At 36.9% G+C, this 22,423-nt stretch overlaps 1 protein-coding gene across 2 annotated transcripts in view; it reads right to left on the bottom strand.

Moving 5' to 3' along the window:
• Positions 1-22,423, bottom strand: part of POF1B (POF1B actin binding protein) — a 123,363-nt gene that overhangs the window by 65,491 nt on the left and 35,449 nt on the right. For both annotated transcript variants that reach the window (XM_060182891.1, XM_060182890.1), the window contains 2 exons: positions 12,531-12,632; positions 5,749-5,919 (listed from right to left, as the gene is read on the bottom strand). In XM_060182891.1, coding sequence (XP_060038874.1) covers positions 5,749-5,919; positions 12,531-12,632 — 273 coding nt within the window. The remainder of the gene's footprint in view (positions 1-5,748; positions 5,920-12,530; positions 12,633-22,423) is intronic.

Here is a 22,423-nt window from a genome sequence, read left to right as displayed (position 1 = left end):
TGATGGGTACAGCTACCTCAAGCTGGATCCATACTCCATGATCTATGGGAGTCACACTTGACAGAAGAGAAAAACAAAGTAAAAGAGTGGAGAACTATCACACAACCAATTGAGCACAAAAATGCAGGGGCAGCTATATTCATATCTGACAACAGATTTAATAATAGTCAAATAACCAAAAATATGAATGGACACTATATAATTCTCAGGGAATCAATTAACCAATAGGAATTAATCAATATTTATGCACCAAATGAAGGGGACAAATATATTTCATCTAAAACAGTTACTAAGAACTAAAAAAATACATTGATAATCATACATAATATTTGGAGATTTTAATAGTCCCACTGTCTTGGGGGCCAAACAGTTGTGCATCTGGTTGAACACATACACATTAATAGTGCTCAAGGACCCAGAATCAAGTGTGCAATCCCCACCAGTGTTTCTGGGAGTATTTAGGAGTAATGAAACAGTGCTATGGGTGTCTATCTCCCCTTCTATCTCTGACTTCCATCTCAAGTTTTTTCTGTCTCTATCCAAAATAAATAAATTTTAAGAAGTCTATTTTATATGAAATGAATAAAACAAGTCTTCAAAAACAACACTCCCACTGTCTGAAATAGATTGACCAGATATAAAATAAATAAAGAAACAAGATTATTCAATGAAGAGATATGTAGGTTAGATCTACTGGACATCTTCAGAGAGCTTAGCACTAAGAGAATGGAATTCTTCTGAAGTTCACATGGAATATTCTCCAGGATAGACCATATGTTAGTTCACAAAGACAGTTTTGTTATACTCAAGAGCATTGAAATTAGCCCAAGCATCCTCTCAGACTACAATGAATATTTTTAATTTTTTGTTTTTATTTTACTATTTTTAATTTTTTATTGATACAGAAATTAATTGAGAAAAGAGGGGTAGATATAGAGAAAAAAGACACCTGTATTGCTGCTTTACCTCTTGTGGATATCCCCACTACCACCGCCACCACCACTGCTGCCACATGTGGGAACCAGGAGCTTGAACCCAGATACTTGTATAAAGTAATGAATTTTTTTTAAAAAGTGGGCCAATCTTTTTTTTTAATCAAGACAACTGTATATACATATATATATATTATATATATATATATATATATGTTATAGAATGTGACTTTCAGGGTAAACAGTGTAGTATATTTAGAAGTTGATTTATAATTGTATAGGTATGAAATTTGCATAATTCTATAATGCAGTGGAGCTTTGATTTTTTAAAAAGTATCTTTAAGAAGTAGAGTATCTTATTTCTTGAGGTGTGGCCATGGAGTAGTAGCTGCTAAAAGGTTGCCCCCCCCTTGATTAATATATGAGGCAATAAAAAGCCACCTGAAAACTCACCAAATTACAACTGGGAATTATGAAGAAACACATAGCCATAACAGGATGCAGGTGCACATGGACAGTAGACAGAAGAAGGTGAAGGAGAGATTCTCAAGTCAGACCATCTTGGTGGTTTTACAATGGAATAGATTGTGAGTTGCAGGTATGTAGGGGATTTCTGGGCTTTTAAACTGTGACCTCAGGGGCATCAGGAAATTGAACTGATATCTAAGTGGAGACAGAAATATGGCAAGACCTAATTCTGTTGTCATAGTCACTAAATGAGCCCAATGACATGTGATAAGGGGTGGGGTGGGGTAGGGAGATATGGTGGCAAAAATTATGTGGAATTATACCCCTCTTATCCTATGGTCTTGTCAATATATCAATTTTATAAATAAAAAATAAAAATTAATTTTAAAAATCTCCCCTTCCCACAACATATGAAAAATGTGGCCGCACTGAAACCTGCTGACTGAAGAACAGAAACCATGCTGAATCCTCATACTCAGAAACAAGCAATCTGTGGAAGAGATTACAAATGATCAAAGATCTGTAAAAATGCCAGAGATAGGGAGTCGGGCTGTAGCGCAGCGGGTTAAGCGCAGGTGGCGCAAAGCACAAGGACGAGCATAAAGATTCCGGTTTGAACCCCGGCTCCCCACCTGCAGGGGAGTCGCTTCACAAGCGGTGAAGCAGGTCTGCAGGTGTCTAGCTTTCTCTCCTCCTCTCTGTCTTCCCCTCCTCTCTCCATTTCTCTGTGTCCTATCCAACAATGACAACAACAATAATAACTACAACAATAAAACAACAAGGGCAACAAAAGGGAATAAATAAAATAAATAAATAAAAATGCCAGAGATAGAAATCAGAAAACTCATTATTAAGCCATTTCAAGAATTTAAACTTAGTATACACACATAAATTCAAGAACTTAGAGATTATTTCACTAAAAGGTTAGAAAACAGAAAAAAAAATTACAAACACTTTGCATAGAATTAAGGCTCAGGTAGCAAGCCTCAGAAGACAAAATCAGACTGGGAAAATAATATCAGGGGTAGAAGACACAATCACCATACTTTGTGAGTTCAAAGCCATTAGAGGGGAAAGGCTTAGGAAAAAATAAAATAATTCTCTGTGAAACAGCAAACTCTATTAAAAAACAAACTAATGTGAAAGTTAATGTAATACCCGAGGTAGAAGAGAGGGAGTAAAGAATAGAGAACATATTTAGAAAACTCAAGATTTTTTTTTTTTTACCTCATCAACCTTCAAAACATAGATATTAAGGAAGCTGAAGAAACATCCAAGTTCTTGAATCCAAAACAGGACACACCAAGATACCTCTTGGGTGAAGCTTGAAGGAATATAGTGTTAGGTGGGATGACTCAAAAAGAGAGATATTTATGAATATCAAATGGTTTCACTCATAGGCAGAACTTAAGAGACAGGGGCAGAAAGGAAAACAAAAAGTAAAACTTGGACTCTTGGGAAGGAGGGAAGAGAGATGTCTGGGGACATTTGAAGTCATAAGCTGGGGGTAAGAGTATTTTCTAGACACCTATGTTTGAGAAAAAGGAAATGGTATGCAAATATAAACAACTGTATTTTAAAGTATTAAGCCCAGCAAAAAATGAAAAATGAAATAATTGAATTTTACTTAGTTAATTTATAGTGTTATCCTTAAAATGAAATCAACAGGGTTTGCAAGATAGTGTACTTGCTTTGTCATGCATATTGCTCAGGTCTGAGGAAGTTTTTTCATTTATTACAACTGAGTAGTATTCCATTATGGACATTTACCCTATCTTAACTGCTCAGTAGTCATTGAACTCAATTCTTAGTTACTATTTTTGTTTATTTTTTGTACCTTACACTACTGAAATAACCTCTAATAGCATTCCTCTTTAAATTCATCTGCATGATATTTCTCATATTGCTTAATTTATAAGCTCTCTGAAGAATTTTAATCATGTATTTTCATTTAGTCTATTTGAAGTAGTTATTAATACTAGAAATTTATAGATGATATTGCTTCTACAATATGTAATACTCACTGAGAATATACAACTTAAAAGAAATAACACAGAAAAAGGAATTCAAGTCTTCTTACTCTGAATCTAGATCACTTTCTGTTATATCACCAGCACATCTCCAGCGGCGGACTGTTAATCCAGTTCTACATTTATATTTTCACAGTTTATGATTCTCATGAAACTAAGTAAACTTCCACAATGAGCACTTAATGTACTCTAGAGGCATGATATTTAAGTACGGATTTTTATCTTCAACACATACTAATTCTACTAGTCTTTGCAAATAATCTAACTTCGTTGAAGCTATTTCCTTATCTGAATAAGGGGAACAATACCACTTTCTTGAACTGGTTATTGCAAAAAGAAATCTCATCAATATGCCAATCTATTCAATATTGCCTACAAAGCTTCTAGGATTACCCTCCTAAAGCATAACTACCAGTATTTCTTTTTAAATAATCTTCACTCACTCTACATTACCTATAATATAAAATCAAAGCTATTGAATTAATTATTCAAGAATATCAGAATTTACCCTTAATATATAATTTATTTTAAAATTTATTTTCCCTTTTGTTGCCCTTATTGTTTTTCATTGTTGTTGTAGTTATTGTTGTTGTTGTTGATGTCGTTGTTGGATAGGACACAGAGAAATGGAGAAAGGAGGGCAAAACAGAGACGGAGAGAGAAAGATAGACACCTGCAGACCTGCTTCACCGTCTGTGAAGCGACTCCCTGCAGGTGGGGAGCTGGGGGCATGAACCGGGATCCTTACACCGGTCCTTGCGCTTCGCGCCACCTGCGCTAACCCACTGCGCTACCTCCCGACTCCACTATTTAATTTAATACTGCACTTAAGTACTTTCCATTTCATGTCCCCAATAATCAATTCTTATAATGGCCCTGTAAGAAATGTTTATTGCATCTCTATTTTATGATAAAGGAACTGAAGCAAAGTATTGGATTGATTCATACGAAATTATGCAGCTTGACTATGTTCTATGATAATTGCAAATCATTTTACCTGTTATAATAATAACTTTTTAAATAATCATGCTAATATGTTTACTATAGTATATTTAAACACTAAATGATCCATGTTTTAGAATAATTCTGGAGACTACTATTTCATTATATGTATTCAGAAAAAAAGATAATGAGGATATTTTTTACAGTGGAAAGCATAGATGTTAATTATGTTGCTGTTCATTTTGACCGATATGGTCAGTTCTTGAAAATAGTCTCATATATATTTAATATAGAGCATCAAATTCTTTTTTTAAAATAATCAAGTAATTTTTATTTATAAAAAGGAAACACTGACAAAAATCATAGGATAAGAGAGGTACAACTCCACATAATACCCACCACCAGAGCTCCATATCCCATCCCCCTCATCTGATAGGTTTCCTATTCTTTATCCCTCTGGGAGCATCAAATTCTTATGTGGTCACTGTTCTTACTTATTTTACATTTGATTTTTCTTGTAAGAGTTACCTATGTAAAGATCAATTTGAGCAAATTACTCCTTATTTGGAGAAAAAAGATGTGAACAAATACAAATATTAGCTTATCCCCTGTTGTTCCAGTTATATGTGTTAGTATTAACAAGACTCACAAAAATATAAATTTCTTTAACACTTATGCAACATATGCATGAATGATTCCAACATCTTCAGATCATAGCCATTGTGGATTTAATTCTAGATTTCTTCTTTGTAACTAAAATTCAGTTACATGTTGTTGTTATATATAATATGCAATAAAATGTAGTGTCTTCTGAGTTAAGAGTGCTCAAGAGTATATTCAAAGAAAATATAGGAAATTATTACTAGCTTTTGAAACATCACTATTATAATAATTTTAGATAATATCAGCCCCCAATTCATATTTCATTTAAGTGTTATACCTTAAAATGTACTGTTCAACCCATTAAAGATTTAAGTATAAGCTAGAAAATAGACATGTATTAATCAACTCATAAGCTTTCTCCTATGACTAAATTTAAATTTATTTATTAGAATTTTTGTATTAAATAGTTTTTAAATCATTTTACTAGAAGATGGCCTATAATACAATTGCTGGCAAGAGGGCTAAATGAGTTATCTCTTTTTCCCTCTCTCTCCATATATATATATATATTTATATATACTCCCCTTTAGGGAGAAAGAAATTTGGTTGTGAGAATGTAACAGGACACAAATGCCGGTCACATACACTCAAAATTTTTGGTGAAAATTTAGTGTGTGTACTTGTACAGGTGGGTAAGAAAGGTTTAATAGTGATAGCATTATTTCAAGTTGATAAGGAATCAGTTCATTGACTTTACCAGATCATCTACTTACTTGTCTTGATTCACCACAGTGCAATTCATTTTCAGTGTTCCTAGAAACTGAATCACTTTCTAAGAAAGTGTGGACTTGTTGGCTAGAATGGGATTGTTGGCAGTGGGGAACATGGATGATCTGGGGCTCCTGAACAATATGATGATGGCACTGGACATGAGGACAGCATTCCTAAAACAGAACAAAACAAAACAAAAACAGTAATAGGTTATACCAGAAACTATCAAACACTTAGAGGAAAATATTGGTGGAACACTTTCCCACCTAAACCTCAAGGACATCTTTGATGATACAAAGCCAATCGCAAGTAAGACTAAGACAAAAACAAATCAATGGGACTGCATCAAAGTGAAGAGCTTCTGCACAGAAAAAGAAACCATCACTCAAACAAAGAGAAATTCTCACAAAATGGGAGATCTTCACATGCCATACATCAGACAAGAGACTAATAACCAAAATATACAAAGAGCTTGTCAAACTTAACAACAAAAAAGCAAAAAAAAACCCATCCAAAAGTGGGCTGAGGATATGAACAGAACATTCACTACAGAGGAGCTCCAAAAGGCTTACAAATACATGAAAAATTACTCCAGGTCACTGTCAGAGAAATGCAAATAAAGACAACATTGAGATACCACCTCACTCCTGTGAGAATGGCATACATCAAAAAAGGACAGCAGCAACAAATGCTGAGAGGTTGTGGGGACAAAGAAACTATTATGTACTGCTGGCGGGAATGTAAATTGGTCCAACCTCTGTGTAGAGCCATCAGGAGAGCTCTCACAAATCTAGACATGGACCTTCCATATGACCCAGTAATTCCTCTCCTAGGTATATACTCTGTAACATCCAACCAAAAGTATATGTACATCTATGTTCATAGCAGCACAATTTGTAATACTTAAAACCTGTAAGCAACCCAGGAGCCTAAAAACAGATGAATGGCTGAGAAAGCTGTGGTATATATACACAATGGAATACTACACAGCTATTAAGAACAGTGAACCCACCTTCTCTGACCCATCTTTGTTGTTTTCAACGGGTTAGGTTGTTTTCGCCGGGCTGGCTTCACTGGCGGGTAACAGACGACCAGGGACTCATGGTTGAGCTGTAGGCAGTATCTCTTTATTCATGCAGGACACAGCACAATCTAAGACGTGCTAGGCTAAACTCAAGTACTCTAAAACTCACAATGCTGTCTTTATATATACTTGCCAAGTAGGGTGGAAACATGATGTGACATAGAGAGGGTGGAGAGAAAAGTGACTGGCGAAAATCAGAGTGTGACAAGAAGGGGGTGGAGCAGGTGAGAATCCTATCACTGAACCACCAATGCCCTGGAGGGAGTGCTTTATGTAAAAGTGATTTATGTAAATAGACCAAAGCTTTGAATGGGATTAAATCTATCCCTATATAGGCATATGGTTAAGCAGAAGCCAGGGGGAGCTGGCATACTATCCAACACATCTTGGATGAAGCTAGAAGGAATTATGTTAAGTGAGTTAATCAGAAAGATAAAGACGAGTATGGGGTGATCCCACTCATAAAAAGAAGTTGAGAAAGAAGAAAAGAAAGGGAAACGCAATGCAGGATTTGACTGAGTTTGGAGTAGAGCACCAAAGTAAAAATCTCTGGCTGGAGGATGAAGGTGGATGCTCAGCTTCGCTGGGTGGTGGTGGTGGGGGGAGGATGGGATGGGACACAGTCTTTTGGTGATGAGAATGGTGTTTATGTACACTCATACTAACTTGTAGTCACATAAATTACTATTTAATTAATATAAGAGGGAAAATTGATTGAATATCTCAAACTTTTTAATGCACAGACCATAGGCTGAGTCTTTGAAATGTTGACTCTCCTAAAAGCTTAGACCAGGAGAGCAGAAGAAACCAGTGGTGTTACTTTATAAAATACAGATATATATATATATATATATATATATATATATATATATATATAACATCAAAGGACAAATTATGGTGAGGTTATGTATGATACAGGAAATCCTAACAGTGGAATTTTCAAAGTCAACCCAATAGCCAAATAATTTGACTATAGCAATAACTATCTAATGCCTTCTTAAACTCTAAGACAGCAGGAACTGTCCACTTCTTCTATAAAGCCTAAATTTCCCCCAGTCCTGGAACCTCTAGGGTGGGGCTCACTTTCCAACATGTTTCTCTCAATTAATATCAATTGATACTACATCTGCTGATTACAACGTATTCAATGCAATGAATACAATGAATATCACCTCTGCATGATTCAGTTAGGAATGTGTCCAGAGACATCAGGCATGGAATGTCAACCCTTTAGCATCAGTACTCGGGTAAGACCTTTCCTTTCTCATTGGACTCCTTAATTCCATTTTGGGTGATCCACTTCCTAACAAAGCCTCAAAACCTATATATAGACCAGGGCCCATGAGATAGGGCAGATTTACATATGTATCCATAAATTAGGGCAAAATATATACCTTAGAGCAAAAGTGCACAATAGTTTACAGTGAGTCAATAAATGAAGCAAGCAAATAGAAAGAGCCAAAATGACACTTTAAAGTACCTAATGAAATAGTTTCTACTTAGACCTAGATACCCTCCTCACCTTCTTCCTCTCACACTTCCATCAGTCACTCCAAAGCTAACCTTATCAAACTAAAGACTACAAAAGTTGAATAAGGGCAAGAGACTGGAATACTTTAATTATGACTCAATATTTATACACTTTTCCCATATTTGGGAGTTACTCTCTTCCCTGATACAGCTTTCTGGTCCTTTTTCCAGCCATGACATCATCTCCCCAGACAATAACCTGGGTTCACCTACATATCAGATGTCAGGCTTACGCAAAAACTAATAAAGTCCTGGGCCCTTTGGAATATACCTAAGATAGACCTACTAGCTGTTTCCAAAACGGAGACCCCAAATCTTCATCTGCAATATTCTTGTCTTTAGGTTCATGATTAATCAATGATTTTTATGGCTTTATATGTTAACTTTTTTTCAGCCACCAGATTCCAGATGCTACCATGATGCCAACTGAACTTCCCTGGACAGATGACCCCACCAATGTGTCCTGGAGCTCTGCTTCCTCAGAGCCCTGCCCCACTAGGGAATGAGAAAGAGAGGCTGGGAATATGGATCCATCTGTCAACACCCATGTTCAGTGGGGAAGCAATTACAGAAGCCAGACCTTCCACCTTCTGCACCCCATGGTGGCTCTGGGTCCATACTCCCATGGGATTAAAAAATAGGAAAGCTATCAGGGGAGGGGATGGGATATGGAACTCTCATGGTGGGAATTGTACCCTCTTATCCTATGGTCTTGTCAGTGTTTCCATTTTATCAATAAATTAATTAATAAAAACAGTCATTAAAATAAATGTATTAAGAAAATCCAACTTAATTATTTATTATATTTTAATGTATTTGTTCTAGAGATAATTCAAATCCTAGGATTTATAGTTTCAAGAAATAATATATTGGTTTTCAAGTTATTCCATTAGGGAAATTGTACTGAAATCTATGTTTGCTTGATCAGTTGGCTATAACCATTAAAATAATTCCTGATATTGGCCAGAGAACAGCAAGTTCTGATTAAATTAATAATCCTGTCACTATCAGATTTAAAACCATAATGCACATTCTTTGCCACTGTCTATTGCTGGGGCATGGTGTTTGAAGGAAAAATCCAACCTTCTCAGAAGTCATTCATTTTCATGTTTTTCACTGTTTCACTTTCTATCTGAAAATATCAGCCTAGGGTCCTGAAGACCTGGTAATAATGAAAACAGCAACCAACAATTAATGCTTGCTATGTCTTTAATACAAAGTAGTGGGTAATGAAAGTTTTTCATTATCACATTATTTTTCAGCATCACATTTATCATTATTAATTTAATCATCACTCATCTCATTAATTTAGCAGATGGAAAAACTTTTTAGAATAATAGAAGCCACGTGTTTACATATAAGAACACTGGAAGTCATGATTTCTAGTTCAGAGTTCTTTCAGATACTTGAAATATTTGTATGTAGTTATAATAATGTAATGTAGTTCAGAGCTTTTTCAGATATTTGAAATAATATTTGACTGAATTGGTACTTCCCTAGAACATTCTGAGAACACATTCCCTCAATCTAAGCATTTAAGACTTCAAATTCATAATCAGAATGAATTTTAACAGTGGGCTCAATTTGTTAATACATTTCTAATAATGACTTTTTCTTTGAAATATTAAATCATATATAATCTAGAACAGGGAAACCAGAAGCAACTGGTTGTGTAACTGTATAAGATACAACTATATGTAAATGGCATTAAAGGACATAAATTATGGTGAGGTCTTATATCCATTCTCACCCTCAGTCTAGAGCTTCTTCCAAAATCATGGCACCAGGATGTGAAGGTCTCTCTTCCCCCATAGCCGCTCCCACCTCCAAAACCCTCGAGTCATTTAGTTTGGTGCAATACACCAATTCCAGTCCAAGTTTTACTTTGTGTTTCCCCTTTCTGTTTAATTTCTCAACTTCTGCGCATGAGTGAAATCATCCCATATTCATCCTTCTCTTTCTGGTTTATTTCATGTAACATGATTCCTACAAACTCCATATAAGAAGGGGACTTCATCATTTTTATTACCAGTGTGTGTGTGTGCGTGTGTGTGTATTACAACATTTTTAACCACTCATCTGTTATTGGATACCTGGGTTGCCTCCAGGTTTTGGATATTACAAACTGTGCTGCTACAGACATTGTTATACACAGATGTTTTGGGATAAGTGTGTTTGATTCCATAGGATATATCCCCAAGATAGGATTTTTCAACCCATTTTTTTTGGTGGGAGCTTAAACGTTTATGGTTCAGCTGCTGACATAAGGATGCATTTTCTCATCTCTCCATGGTAGATGTCTACAAAATACACCCCAAATGTAGGTCATTTTCAACCAGCAGATCTATATATACCTGCGTGGGGCCAGGTAGTGGCTCATCTGGTTGACTGTATATGTAACAGTGAACAAGGACCTGATCAAGCACTCAGTCCCCACCCGCAGGGGGAAAGCTTTGTGAGTGGTGAAACAGTGTTGAAGGTGTTTGTTTCTCTGTCTCTCTCCCTTTCTATCACCCCTTCCCTCTGGAGTCTGGCTGCCTCTATCTAATAAATTAACATAATATAAACTTTTTAAAAATTCAGATTGATCTATATACACCTATTTTCATAGCAGAACAATTTGTAATAATAGCCCATAGGATCTTAAAATATGTTCCCTCATTGTTATTGTTCTCCAGATTATTTATTTTTTATTTTTTGCCACCAAAGGTATCACTAAGGTTCAGTGCCTATACAACTTCACCACTCTCAATGGTCTTTTTTTTTCTTTCCTTTAAAGGATTAGAGACAGAAGAGCCAGGCGGTGGTGTACCAGTTTAAGTGCACATAATATAATTCACAAGGACCAGGGTTAGAGCCCCTGGTCTCCACCTGCAGGGGGAAAGCTTCATGAGTGTTGAAGCAGTGCTGTGGGTATCTCTCTTTCTCTCTACTTCTCTTTCTCAATTTCTGTCTGTATCTATCCAATAATAAATAAATAGATAAAATAAAGGGTTAGAGACAGAATAATAGAGAGAAAATAAATCAAGAGAATAAAATAAAGTAATGGGCTGTTCTTCTGCTTGTGAATCTTCTCCCGTTTCTGGATGCTCTAATGTGGTGGTCCAGTGCTGATGCATGGTAATGCATACACTCTACAAGGATAGCCACCATCTGGCCTCCAGTTTATTATTAATTTCTCTTTTGATTTTCTATTTCACTGAGGTGTTACACAGAACTGTGTTGTTTAGTCTCCAAATTATTTAGATCTCTCTCATTTTCTTATGGGGGAATTTTGTTTTATAAAATCATAGAAAACCAATACTGTGTCCTTATTCAAGAATGGCTAAAAGACAGCATGAAGCTTTGTATGGGTTAGACATGTTTATAGACACTCAACTGATCAATGAGAAAACTATTGATTACAATTAAATGGCTGCTAGGAAAACTTGGGGCTCTAGATGACATGGAATTTTGCTAATACAGTTTTGAACTACTTACTTGGTCTTTCAGCTAAGTTTACCAGAATTTTTGGTTTTATTATTTTTTTTCAGAAGGACTTCATTGGTGCTTCATGCCAGCATGATTCCACCATTTCTAGTGGAATTATTTACAGACATAGAATAAAAGATACCACAGCATTGTTTCACCACTCTTGAAGCCTCAGTTTTTCATATTGATCCATGTGGTTGTTGAAGCTTAACCCTGGGTCCTCACACAGTGTAAACTAATTTTTGCAGATCACTTTAAAAGAAAATGACTATGGCTGGAGAAGTGTCTCAGTGTTAGAGCATAAGATTGCCCACAGTCTGATACAATCCTTGATCCTTACCATTGTATATGTCAGAGCAGTGCTCTGGTATCTACCACACAGAATACATAAATAAATACTTTTTAAATAGATTTTTAAAAGTTGGATGTATCTATAATGTGTTCAGACTCTACAGCCTACTATGTAAGCATCCTGATACAATTAAATTTCTTTTGTTATAGAAAAAATGATAATGCAGAGAAAGAAAGAGATATGAAAGTGTTAAGAATGAAATAAAGGGACGAAAGCAATATAATATATAATTAAAATAAGAAATATTTATAACATCTGATAGTTATCTTGCCTGGTACTTCACTATTTAATATCCATAATTCAAAAATATACAATATAATATATACCTTAAAATAAATTTTACTCACCTGATCCATATTTAGCTTCTCTATTTTTCTTACTGTTTTTTCATAAATAACATTGTTTCCTGGGAAGTAATGACCTCCTCTTAAGAACGGAGACAGTGATTCCTATGAAAAAAGTAAAGGCTGTATTTTGAAAGGTACCTTTAAAGAGAATTTTACAATTAGCAAATGCCCAGAATCCAATAGATCTTAACAGTTTATCTAATAGTTTCTGGAGGAAAGTAGAATGACATTCTAGTGAGGTTCTAAGAGTTGTAAGAAAACATGTTGTTCATTTTTTCAAACAAAATATTCTGGACCATTCCTACTAATTTTGCTAAACCTAGCCAAAACAAGTTTTTTGGCTGGGGATGGAATAGAACAGGAAAGTTTTTTTCTGTTCTTAAGACAAACTATATTCAAATTTTTCTGAGTTAGATATGCTTGAGATTGTCTTAATTTATATGAGATTCACAGCAATGATTCTTTCTCTCTCCTTTCTATTCTTTCAACCAGAGTTTCGAAAGATACCATTTTGTTATTTCCAAGGTGAATTTTCATTCAGATAGAGATGAAAAATAGAGACAAGGAAAGAGAAAGAGACAACACAGTTCTGAAGCCCCCCCAGTACTGTGTTGCTCCCAAGAATCGCACTGCTCTCACATGGGTCATGCATCTGGAAAATCAGAAAACCTATGTTGTGAGATACTTACCTATCTTTGACAGGATTCTTTCTATGGAAAAGTTATCAGATCATGTAAAGTAAAAATAAATCAGCATTTATTGTCCATGAAGGAAGTTGTATTAAACCATTTTTCCTGAAATTTTTTTTTTAATTTATTTTATTTATTCCCTTTTGTTGCCCTTGTTGTTTTATTGTAGTTATTATTGTTGTTGTCGTTGTTGGATAGGACAGAGAGAAATGGAGACAGGAGGGGAAGACAGAGAGGAGGAGAGAAAGACAGACACCTGCAGACCTGCTTCACTGCCTGTGAAGCAACTCCCCTGCAGGTGGGGAGCCGGGGGCTCGAACCGGGATCCTTACGCCGGTCCCTGCGCTTTGCGCTACCTGCGCTTAACCCGCTGTGCCACCGCCCGACCCCCTTTTCCTGAAATTCTACTTGTCCTTGAAGTGTATAATTTTTATTTATAATTATAACCTTACTTTCTAACTGTAATCAAGCTTAACACTCTATGTACAACATATGTTTGAAATTACAATGAGAACAACAAGCAATTTAAGATCCATGGAATCCCCGTATAATTAATTAAACTGATGACAGATTACTTAATGGCCTGGAAGATGTCATACAATTACATGTCCAAGATCTAAAATAAACCTGGGAAATGTTAATAAGAATCAGACTAGAAACTGAAAATAAATATAATATGCACTTTTACTTATGTATTTATTTATTTTCTAAAACTAGGAAATTTAAAGGGAAGGTGACACAGAGAGAGACAAAGACAGTGAGAAAGCAAAGGAGAAACACCCGTAGTACTGCTTCACAGCCAGTAAAGGCCCTTCCTTGCATGTGAAGCAAAACGGCTTGAACCCAGGTCCTTGCACATTATAATGTGTATCTTCAACTTATGTACCACCACCTGGCTCTTTTTTATTATCATATGCATCTTTACTTGTGTGGATGAAATTGTTTTGTTTTGAAAAACGTTTTCCTTAAAGGAGTAATATAAAAGAGACTAGCCAAAGTCATTAGCAGTCAATGTGCTTAAGCAATTTAAAAATCAACAAAATGTGCCAGATTTTGTCTGCTACTCTAAAACATATTAAAATAATTTGACTAAGGCAAGAAAAACTTGATCCTAAGGCAGCAAAGGTTTTGATATTCAAGACTGTGTAAAGGATAGTTTAACTAGATGTCCATAGGGTATTTTGGTGAAAAAAAAACATTTTAGTGATAAAATTTAACTAGTTAATGGGTTATCAGATCTAAAGACACACACACACACACACACACACACACACACATCTGTAGAAACTATTTCACGCCTATTCGTTTCCACTGAAATGTTCTTTGGTGGCTATTTATAACACATGTTTAAGAACTTGTGCATATTATAATTTGCTACATACTATAAAAATATTTGTCATGCATGCAGCTCAAGTTCAAGCCCAGCCTGACCATACTGGAAAAAGTTGTGGTCTCTCTCACTCTTTTTCTGCCTCAAAAATAAACAAACAATAGACTTCTAGGAGGCATGGATATGGGCTTACTGAACAGCAAAGACTCTCCCCACCAAAGCAACAAATATTGACAGATGTCAAATTCACAAATCTCATTAAATTGCAGTTTGGACATCTGCAGACATTGAGACCTCATATGGGTACTGGTGTGTGTGGACAGGTTGAGAGGAGGTACAGGACTGAATTCAACACCCAGTGGTTGGGATCATTGACAGGTCAATTCATACTCCCAGCCTGTCTCTCTCTTTCCTTAGTAGGGTGGGGCTCTGGGGAAGCGGAGCTCCAAGGCACACTGGAGGGGTTGTCTGTCCAGGGAAGTCTGGTCACATCCTGCTAGAATTCGGAACCTGGTGGCTGAAAAGAGAGTTAACATACAAAGCAAAAAAATTGTTGAACAATCATGGATCTAAAAGCTGGAGTAGTGCATATGAAGTGTTGGAGTAGTGCATATGAAGTGTTATCTACATTTTGTAGATAGCTAGTAAGCATATTTTAGTTACATTTCAAAGGGCCTGTAGCAATACTAGTGGTTTTTTTGTTGTTGTTTGTTTTGCCTGAGCCTGAAATCTGATATGCAGATGGATCCAAGTTATTTAGGTTCATGATTAGTCAACAATTTGTTTAGCTTTATATGTTAACTCTTTTTTCGGCCACCAGGTTCCAGATGCTAACATGATACCAACTGGACATCCATGGACAGATGATCCCACCAGTGTGTCCTGGAGCCCTGCTTCCCCAGAGCCCCACCCCACTAAGGAAATAGAGAGACAGGCTGGGAGTATGGATCGACCTGTCAATGCATATGTTCAGCAGGAAAGCAATTACAGAATCCAGACCTTCCACCTTCTGCACCCCATAAAGGCCCTGGGTCTATACTCCCAGAGGGATAAAGATAGGAAAGCTCGCACCTATTGAGAACAATGAACCCATCTTCTCTGACCCATCTTGGATGAAGCTAGAAGGAATTATGTTAAGTGAGCTAAGTCAGAAAGATAAAGAAGAGTATGAGATGGTCCCACTCATAAACAGAAGCTGAGAAAGAATAACAGAAAAGGAAACTCAAAGCAGGATCTGACTAAATTTGTAGTAGGTCACCATAGTAAAAACCCTGGGTTTAGGATAAGGGTGGATGTTCAGCTTCATGGGGCGGACAGGGGAAAGATGGGATGGGACACAGTCTTCTGGTGGTGGGAATGGTGTTTATGTACACTCCCTTTAATTTGTAGTCATATAAATCACTATTTAAGTAATATGAGAGGGGAAAAATGATTTAATGTCTCAGACTTTTTAAAGCACAGACTGACTCTTTTTAATAAGTAGGTTGAGTCTTTGATATGTTGACTCTCTTTAAAGCTTAGTCCATTTTATGTGGAATTGTACCCCTCTTATTGTATGGTTTTGTTAATGTCTCCTTTCTTTAAAAAAAAAAAAAAAGATTGTCTATTCACTATACCTTTAAAAAAAAGCCTAGTCCAGGGAGAATAGAAGCAACCGGTGGCATAGCTACATACAAATAATGTCAAAGGACATAAAATATGTTTATGTTGTGTATGATACAGCAAATTCTAACAAAAGGATTTTTCAGAGTTAACCCAATTGCCAAACAATGTGATTATATCAATAACCATCTATGGTCTTCTTAAAACCTAAGATAGCAGGAACCTCCCGCATCCTCTTTAAAGCCTATATTTTCCCCAGTCCTGGAACCTCTGGGGTGGGGCTCATTTTCCCGCATTCATACCAAATGATATTGTATTTGCCTATCCCAACCTAATCAAGGCAATGAGTACCACCATAGCATGCTTCACTTCAGACTGTGTCCAGAGACGTCAGGCATGGAATGCCAACCCTTCACTCTCATCACTCAGGTGAGACCTTTCCTTTCATAGTATTATCTAATTCCATTCCAGGAGGTTCACCTCCTAACAAAGTCTCAAAACCTGGATACAGACCAGGTCCTGTAAGATAGAGCATATGTTCACATGTATCCATAAATTAGTGTAAAATATATACCTGAAAGTAAAATAAACAATATACTGCAGTGCATCAGTATCAAGTTCATAATGAAATAGTGTCTACTTAGACTTAGATGTCCCCCTCACATACTTCCTATTCCAGTTCTCTCACTCACTACAAACCTAACCTCATCAAAGCAAGGACTGCAAAAGCTGAATAAGGGCAAGAGACTGGTATACTTTAACTATGGCTCTTTAGTCACTATCAGGCCACCCCATCAGCTGGGGCCCTAATTTGGGAGTCCTGAGATTCCCAAACACACTTGATGAGCCTAGAACTCAAATAAATCTTTGTCTCCATTGTTGCCAGTCATTTCTATCATAAACAACAAAATAGACCCCTTTGTGGGTCCCCATAGGACCTTGTCCTCAACTTGGATCAATAATGATAGAGAATGTTCTATCCTCCTGAGGGAGGATGGACAACATACTCTATGCTACACCTGAGGAAGATGGGTCCTGACATTGGGGCAGCTTGGAACATTCCTACTCATGACCACAGAATGTGAACTCAGATCAAGAGGGATGCAGAGGTCACACAGGCCTCTAAGCTAATTACGGGCCACATCACATCAAATTGATGGGTTTACAGTCAACAAAATTTATACCCTTTTCCCATATTAGGGAAGCTACTCTCTTCCATGATCCAGTTTTCTGTTCTTTTTTCCAGATATGATATCACCTCCCCAGACAATAACTTAGATTCACTGGTATATCAGATTTCAGGCTCAGAGGCAAAAAGAAAAAGGAAAAAAAACTAGTATAGCCACAAGCCCTTTGGAATATAACTAAAATATGCCTACTAACTATCTACAAAATGGATGATCCCCCAACTCTTCATCTGCACTATTCCAGCCCTTAGGTCCATTAGTGGTCAACAATTTGTTTGGCTTTATATGTTAACTCTCTTGTCAACCACCAGGTTCCAGATGCTAGCATGATGCCAACCAGACTTCCCTGGACAGACAACCCCACCTATGTGTCCTGGAGCTCTGTTTCCCCAGAACCCTTGCCCACTATGGAGAGACACAGGCTGGGAGTATGGATCAACCTATCAATGTCCATGTTCAGTGGGGAAGAAATTACAAAAGCCAGACATTTAATCTTCTGCATCCCACAATTACCTTGGGTCCATCCTCCTAGAGGGTTAAAGAAAGCTATCAGGGGAGGGGATGGGATACAGGGTTCTGGTGGTGGGAACTGTGCAAATTTGTACCCCTCTTATTCTATGGTTTTTTCACTGTTTCCTTTTTATAAATAAAAAGTTAAAAAAAGATAGGAAGGCTATCAGGGGAGGGGATGGGATTCAGAGTTCTAGTAGTGGGTATTTTGTGGAGTTATATCCCTCTTATCCTATGGATTTTGTCAGTGTTTCCTTTTTATAAATAAAATTAAAAAAAGAAAAGTATATTCTCATTCACTCATCATCAGAGAAATACAAATTAAAACAAGATTGAGAATCCATCTCACACCTATGAGAATGGAACTCCATCAATAAAACAAAAGAAGATAAGTTTTGGAGAGAAAATTTGTGAGGAGATATGAGCTCCACTGCATTTCTTGTGGGAATATAAACTAGTACAACCAGTATGGATAGCAGCATGAAGAAACAAATACAAACGGAAATGTCATATGACGCAGTAATTCCACTACTAGGCATATACCCAAAAGATGAAGTAACACTGATTTGAAGGGATATATGTGCCCCCATGTTTATAGTAGCTTTATTCACAATAGCAAAAATCAGGAAAGAACCAAAATGCTCTTCCACAGATGACCGGATAAAAAGAGTTATCAGACATATACTCAACAGACAATTATACAACAATAAAAAAGAATGATATTTTGTCCTTTGGGATATAGTGGGTGGAATTGGAGAAGATTATGTTCAGTGAGGCAAGTAAGAAGATGAAGGACAACTATAGAATAGTGTCACTAATATTTAAAATATAGACGGGGGTTCCCGGAAGATGGCGGACTGAGAAGCTGCTAGTGGCTGAGCTCTGACCACATCTCCTGGAAACGGTAGGATTTTCTGCCTTTAGTAGGTCAGTCAATAAGGGGTCCTAGCGGTGAAACCAAGGAGGTGACTATAACTTAATTTGGGTTAAGAATTAGAGTAGGAAAAAAGGGGAAAATTTTTTTTCTTCCTTTTAATTTCTAAGCATACCTCCTTCCACCCCCCCCCCCCATAACCAGTCCCTGGGGACCAATCCTAGCAGAATCCCCTGATAGGAGCTCCTTTTCTTTAGCAAATTCCTGTCCCACCAGGGAGTACCATTAATTCTAAGGCTATACCCTTCTGAAACCTCTGGCCTTTTTTCTTTCTAAGTAGCCAACCCCCCCACCTCACGCTGCATAGCTAATTAAATAATTAAAAATAAATACATAAAAAACCTTTCCTTTCACTGCCCTTTTATGACTGTTCTTTTTCTTATCTTTTTCTTTTTTAACTCTCTCTCTTTCTTTATTTTTTTTCTTTTTCTAATTATTGTCATCCTTTCTTCCTTAATCCTACAGCTTCCAAAGTCACAGCCCCCAGCCTCCACAACACCAAACAGTGTGCTTTTTGGAATTCACTGATACACATTTGGGAATTTCCTTTCACTGCTCTTTAATTACAGCTCTTTTTCTTATCTTTTCCTTTTTCTCTCTCTTGCCCCCCCCTTTTTTATCTTGTCATACACTTCTTCCTTCTTCTTTGCCTTTCTGAATTTGTGAATTATTTTGGGGAAGAAATCTGACTCAGAGTGGACTCTCTATGTGTGTATCTCTGCTCTAGTTCCCTTTCCCCTCTTGTTACTCCTAGAATATACAGTGGATAGTAGATTTGCATAACTGTCTATTCTTGCTATCCTTTCTTTCTTTTCTCTTTCTTCTTCACTGGGGGGATTTGGTTAATATTTATTCACGGACTGTAGAAATTGTTTGGCTAACTGGTAACGATTAAACTGCTTCAATATTTGCTTCAGTTGCTACTGTAATTCCTGAGGTTGGTGAGTGCAATTGTCATAAAGGTATTTAGTACAGTGTTACTTGTACTCAAGACACAACAACTGAGGAACAACAGAGCATAAAAAAAGAAACACATAAATAAAAAAATGGGTAGATCAAAAACAAATAAAACTGCTACTCCAATGAATGAAGACAAGAGCCCAGAAGAAACTACAAATCAGTCAGCAGTAACCATAGATAAGAAAAGTATGCAAGCAATAATAAACTTATTAATCACAGAAATGAAAACAACATTGGAGGAAAGGAATGGCAGTATTAGGGAAACAACAGTTGAGACCCCCAAGGAAAATACTGATTATCTTGAGGCAATTAGAGAACTGAAAGCTGAAATAGCTGTAATGAAGAAAGAAGCTGAGGCAAGGGAAAGCAGACTAACAGCAGCAGAAAACAGAATTAGTCAGACAGAGCATGAGATAGAGAAAACGAAGAAAGAGGTGAAAGAGCTTAAAAAGAAATTGAGAGACACTGAAAACAACAACAGAGACATATGGGATGATCTCAAAAGAAGTAACATTCGCGTAATTGGCCTGCCAGAGGAAGAAAGAGAGGAAGGGGAAGCAAATATTCTAGAGGAAATAATAGAAGAAAACTTCCCAGATCTGAATAACAGAAAGGACATCAAGATTCAAGAGGCCCAGAGAGTTCCAAACAGAATCAACCCAGACCTGAAGACACCAAGACACATCATAGTCACAATGAGAAGAAGTAAGGATAAAGAAAGGATCCTAAAGGCTGCAAGAGAGAAACAAAAAGTCACATACAAGGGAAAACCCATAAGATTATCTGCAGACTTCTACATTCAAACTCTAAAAGCCAGAAGGGAATGGCAAGATATCTATTGAGCCCTTAATGAAAAAAGGTTTCAACCAAGGATAATATATCCTGCTAGACTTTCATTCAAACTAGATGGAGGGATCAAAACCTTCTTACACAAACAACAGTTAAAGGAGGCAACCATCACCAAGCCGGCCCTGAAAGAGGTTCTAAAAGACCTCTTATAAACAAGAACAACACTATAATACTTGCAATATATCAGAGCAAACAATTTTTTTTAACAATGGCACTACAATACATTAAATCCATAATATCAATAAACATCAATGGCTTAAACTCACCCATCAAAAGGCACAGGGTGGGGGTATGGATCAGAAAACATAACCCAACCATAAGCTGCTTGCAAGAATCCCATCTGTCACAACAAGATAAACACAGACTTAAAGTGAAAGGATGGAAAACTATCATACAGGCTAATGGACCACAAAAAAGGGCAGGAACAGCCATAGATTTTAAATTAAATAAAGTAGTCTCTTCTCCTCTCCTCTTCTCTCCCAGATCAACTAGGAATACCAAAGGAGACCACCCGGACCAAAACAAGACAGGACTAGAATGACCACAGGAACCCAGTAAATCACCCGTGAGTACAAACACGCGTGGCTGGTGACAGAGAGGAGAGAGGGGCCTAAGGAGAGATTAAGTGACTGCTAACAGTTCAACAGTTTAGCAGTGGAGACACCACCTCCAGTCTGCTCCACAACAAGGGGACAGCTGAAGGGAGGAAAGGACTCCCCAGAGACTCACCAAGTGCAACTCTGAGTCTCCATTGCTACTACCCTCAGAATCTGGAGCAGCAACAGGGAGGGACACCAGGGGACAGAGATCTAACCGGGAAACTCAGGAGAAGACCTATACCTCGGTGGCATAGCTGAGGGGCTGTGAAAGTCTCTTTGCATAACCACTGGATTATCTCTGCCACACACTGCTTTATCTCTTGGTCAGGAGTCAGTGATTAAGCTAAGAAGCCTATTGATAGTTTAAAAGCCCTCAGGCTCCCATAACCTACAGGGAAGAAAAAAAAAGAGGCTTTTACACCACTGAGCTCCAACTCAGGGATTGAAAAAAACTGTTAACTTCCACCACAGTAAATCCTTTAATTAAATTACTTAGAAACAAGTCAATCCAGGCAATAGTAATCAAAAATTTGAAAAGTACTGATAAAGGGAACTCATAACATAATATATAAAATGGTTAAAACAACAAGAAAAAATATTGGAGACTCGAACCAGGACAAGAGTCCAGCTAAAAGTCCTCCAGAGGGTGAAGCACAAAACAAAGATTTCAACATCCAAACATTAGCTAAGGAAATAATAACAGGAGTGAGTAAATAATTTGAAAAAATTGTAATCAGAAATGCAGGAACAACAAATGAGAATATGGAAGAAAATTCTAATTTTCTCATGGTTATTAGAGAGCTGAAAGCTGAAATCGCTGAGCTAAGAAGGCAACTAGCTGAACAAGCTAAAACAGTATCAGAGCAGGGCAACAAAATAGATGAACTCCAGAAAGCAGTAGAGGGCAGAGAGAATAGAATCTATGAGGCTGAAAACAGAATTAGCAAGATTGAGGATGAATTAGAGACAACTAAAAAAGAAGTAAGAGATCTCAAAAAGAGATTAAGAGATGCTGAAAACAACAACAGAGTCCTATGGGATGACTTCAAAAGAAACAATATACACATTATTGGCTTACCTGAGGAAGAAAGAGAAGGACAGGAAGAAAACATTCTTGAGGCCATAATAGCTGAAAATTTCTCTAGTCTAGACAACACCAAAGACATAAAGATTCAAGAAGCACAGAGGGTCCCAAACAGAATTAACCCAGACCTAAAGACACCATCACATGTC

This window comes from Erinaceus europaeus, chromosome X (genome assembly GCF_950295315.1).
Source record: "Erinaceus europaeus chromosome X, mEriEur2.1, whole genome shotgun sequence".
Lineage (NCBI taxonomy): Eukaryota > Metazoa > Chordata > Mammalia > Eulipotyphla > Erinaceidae > Erinaceus > Erinaceus europaeus.
This window is presented reverse-complemented; position numbering and strand designations above follow the sequence as displayed.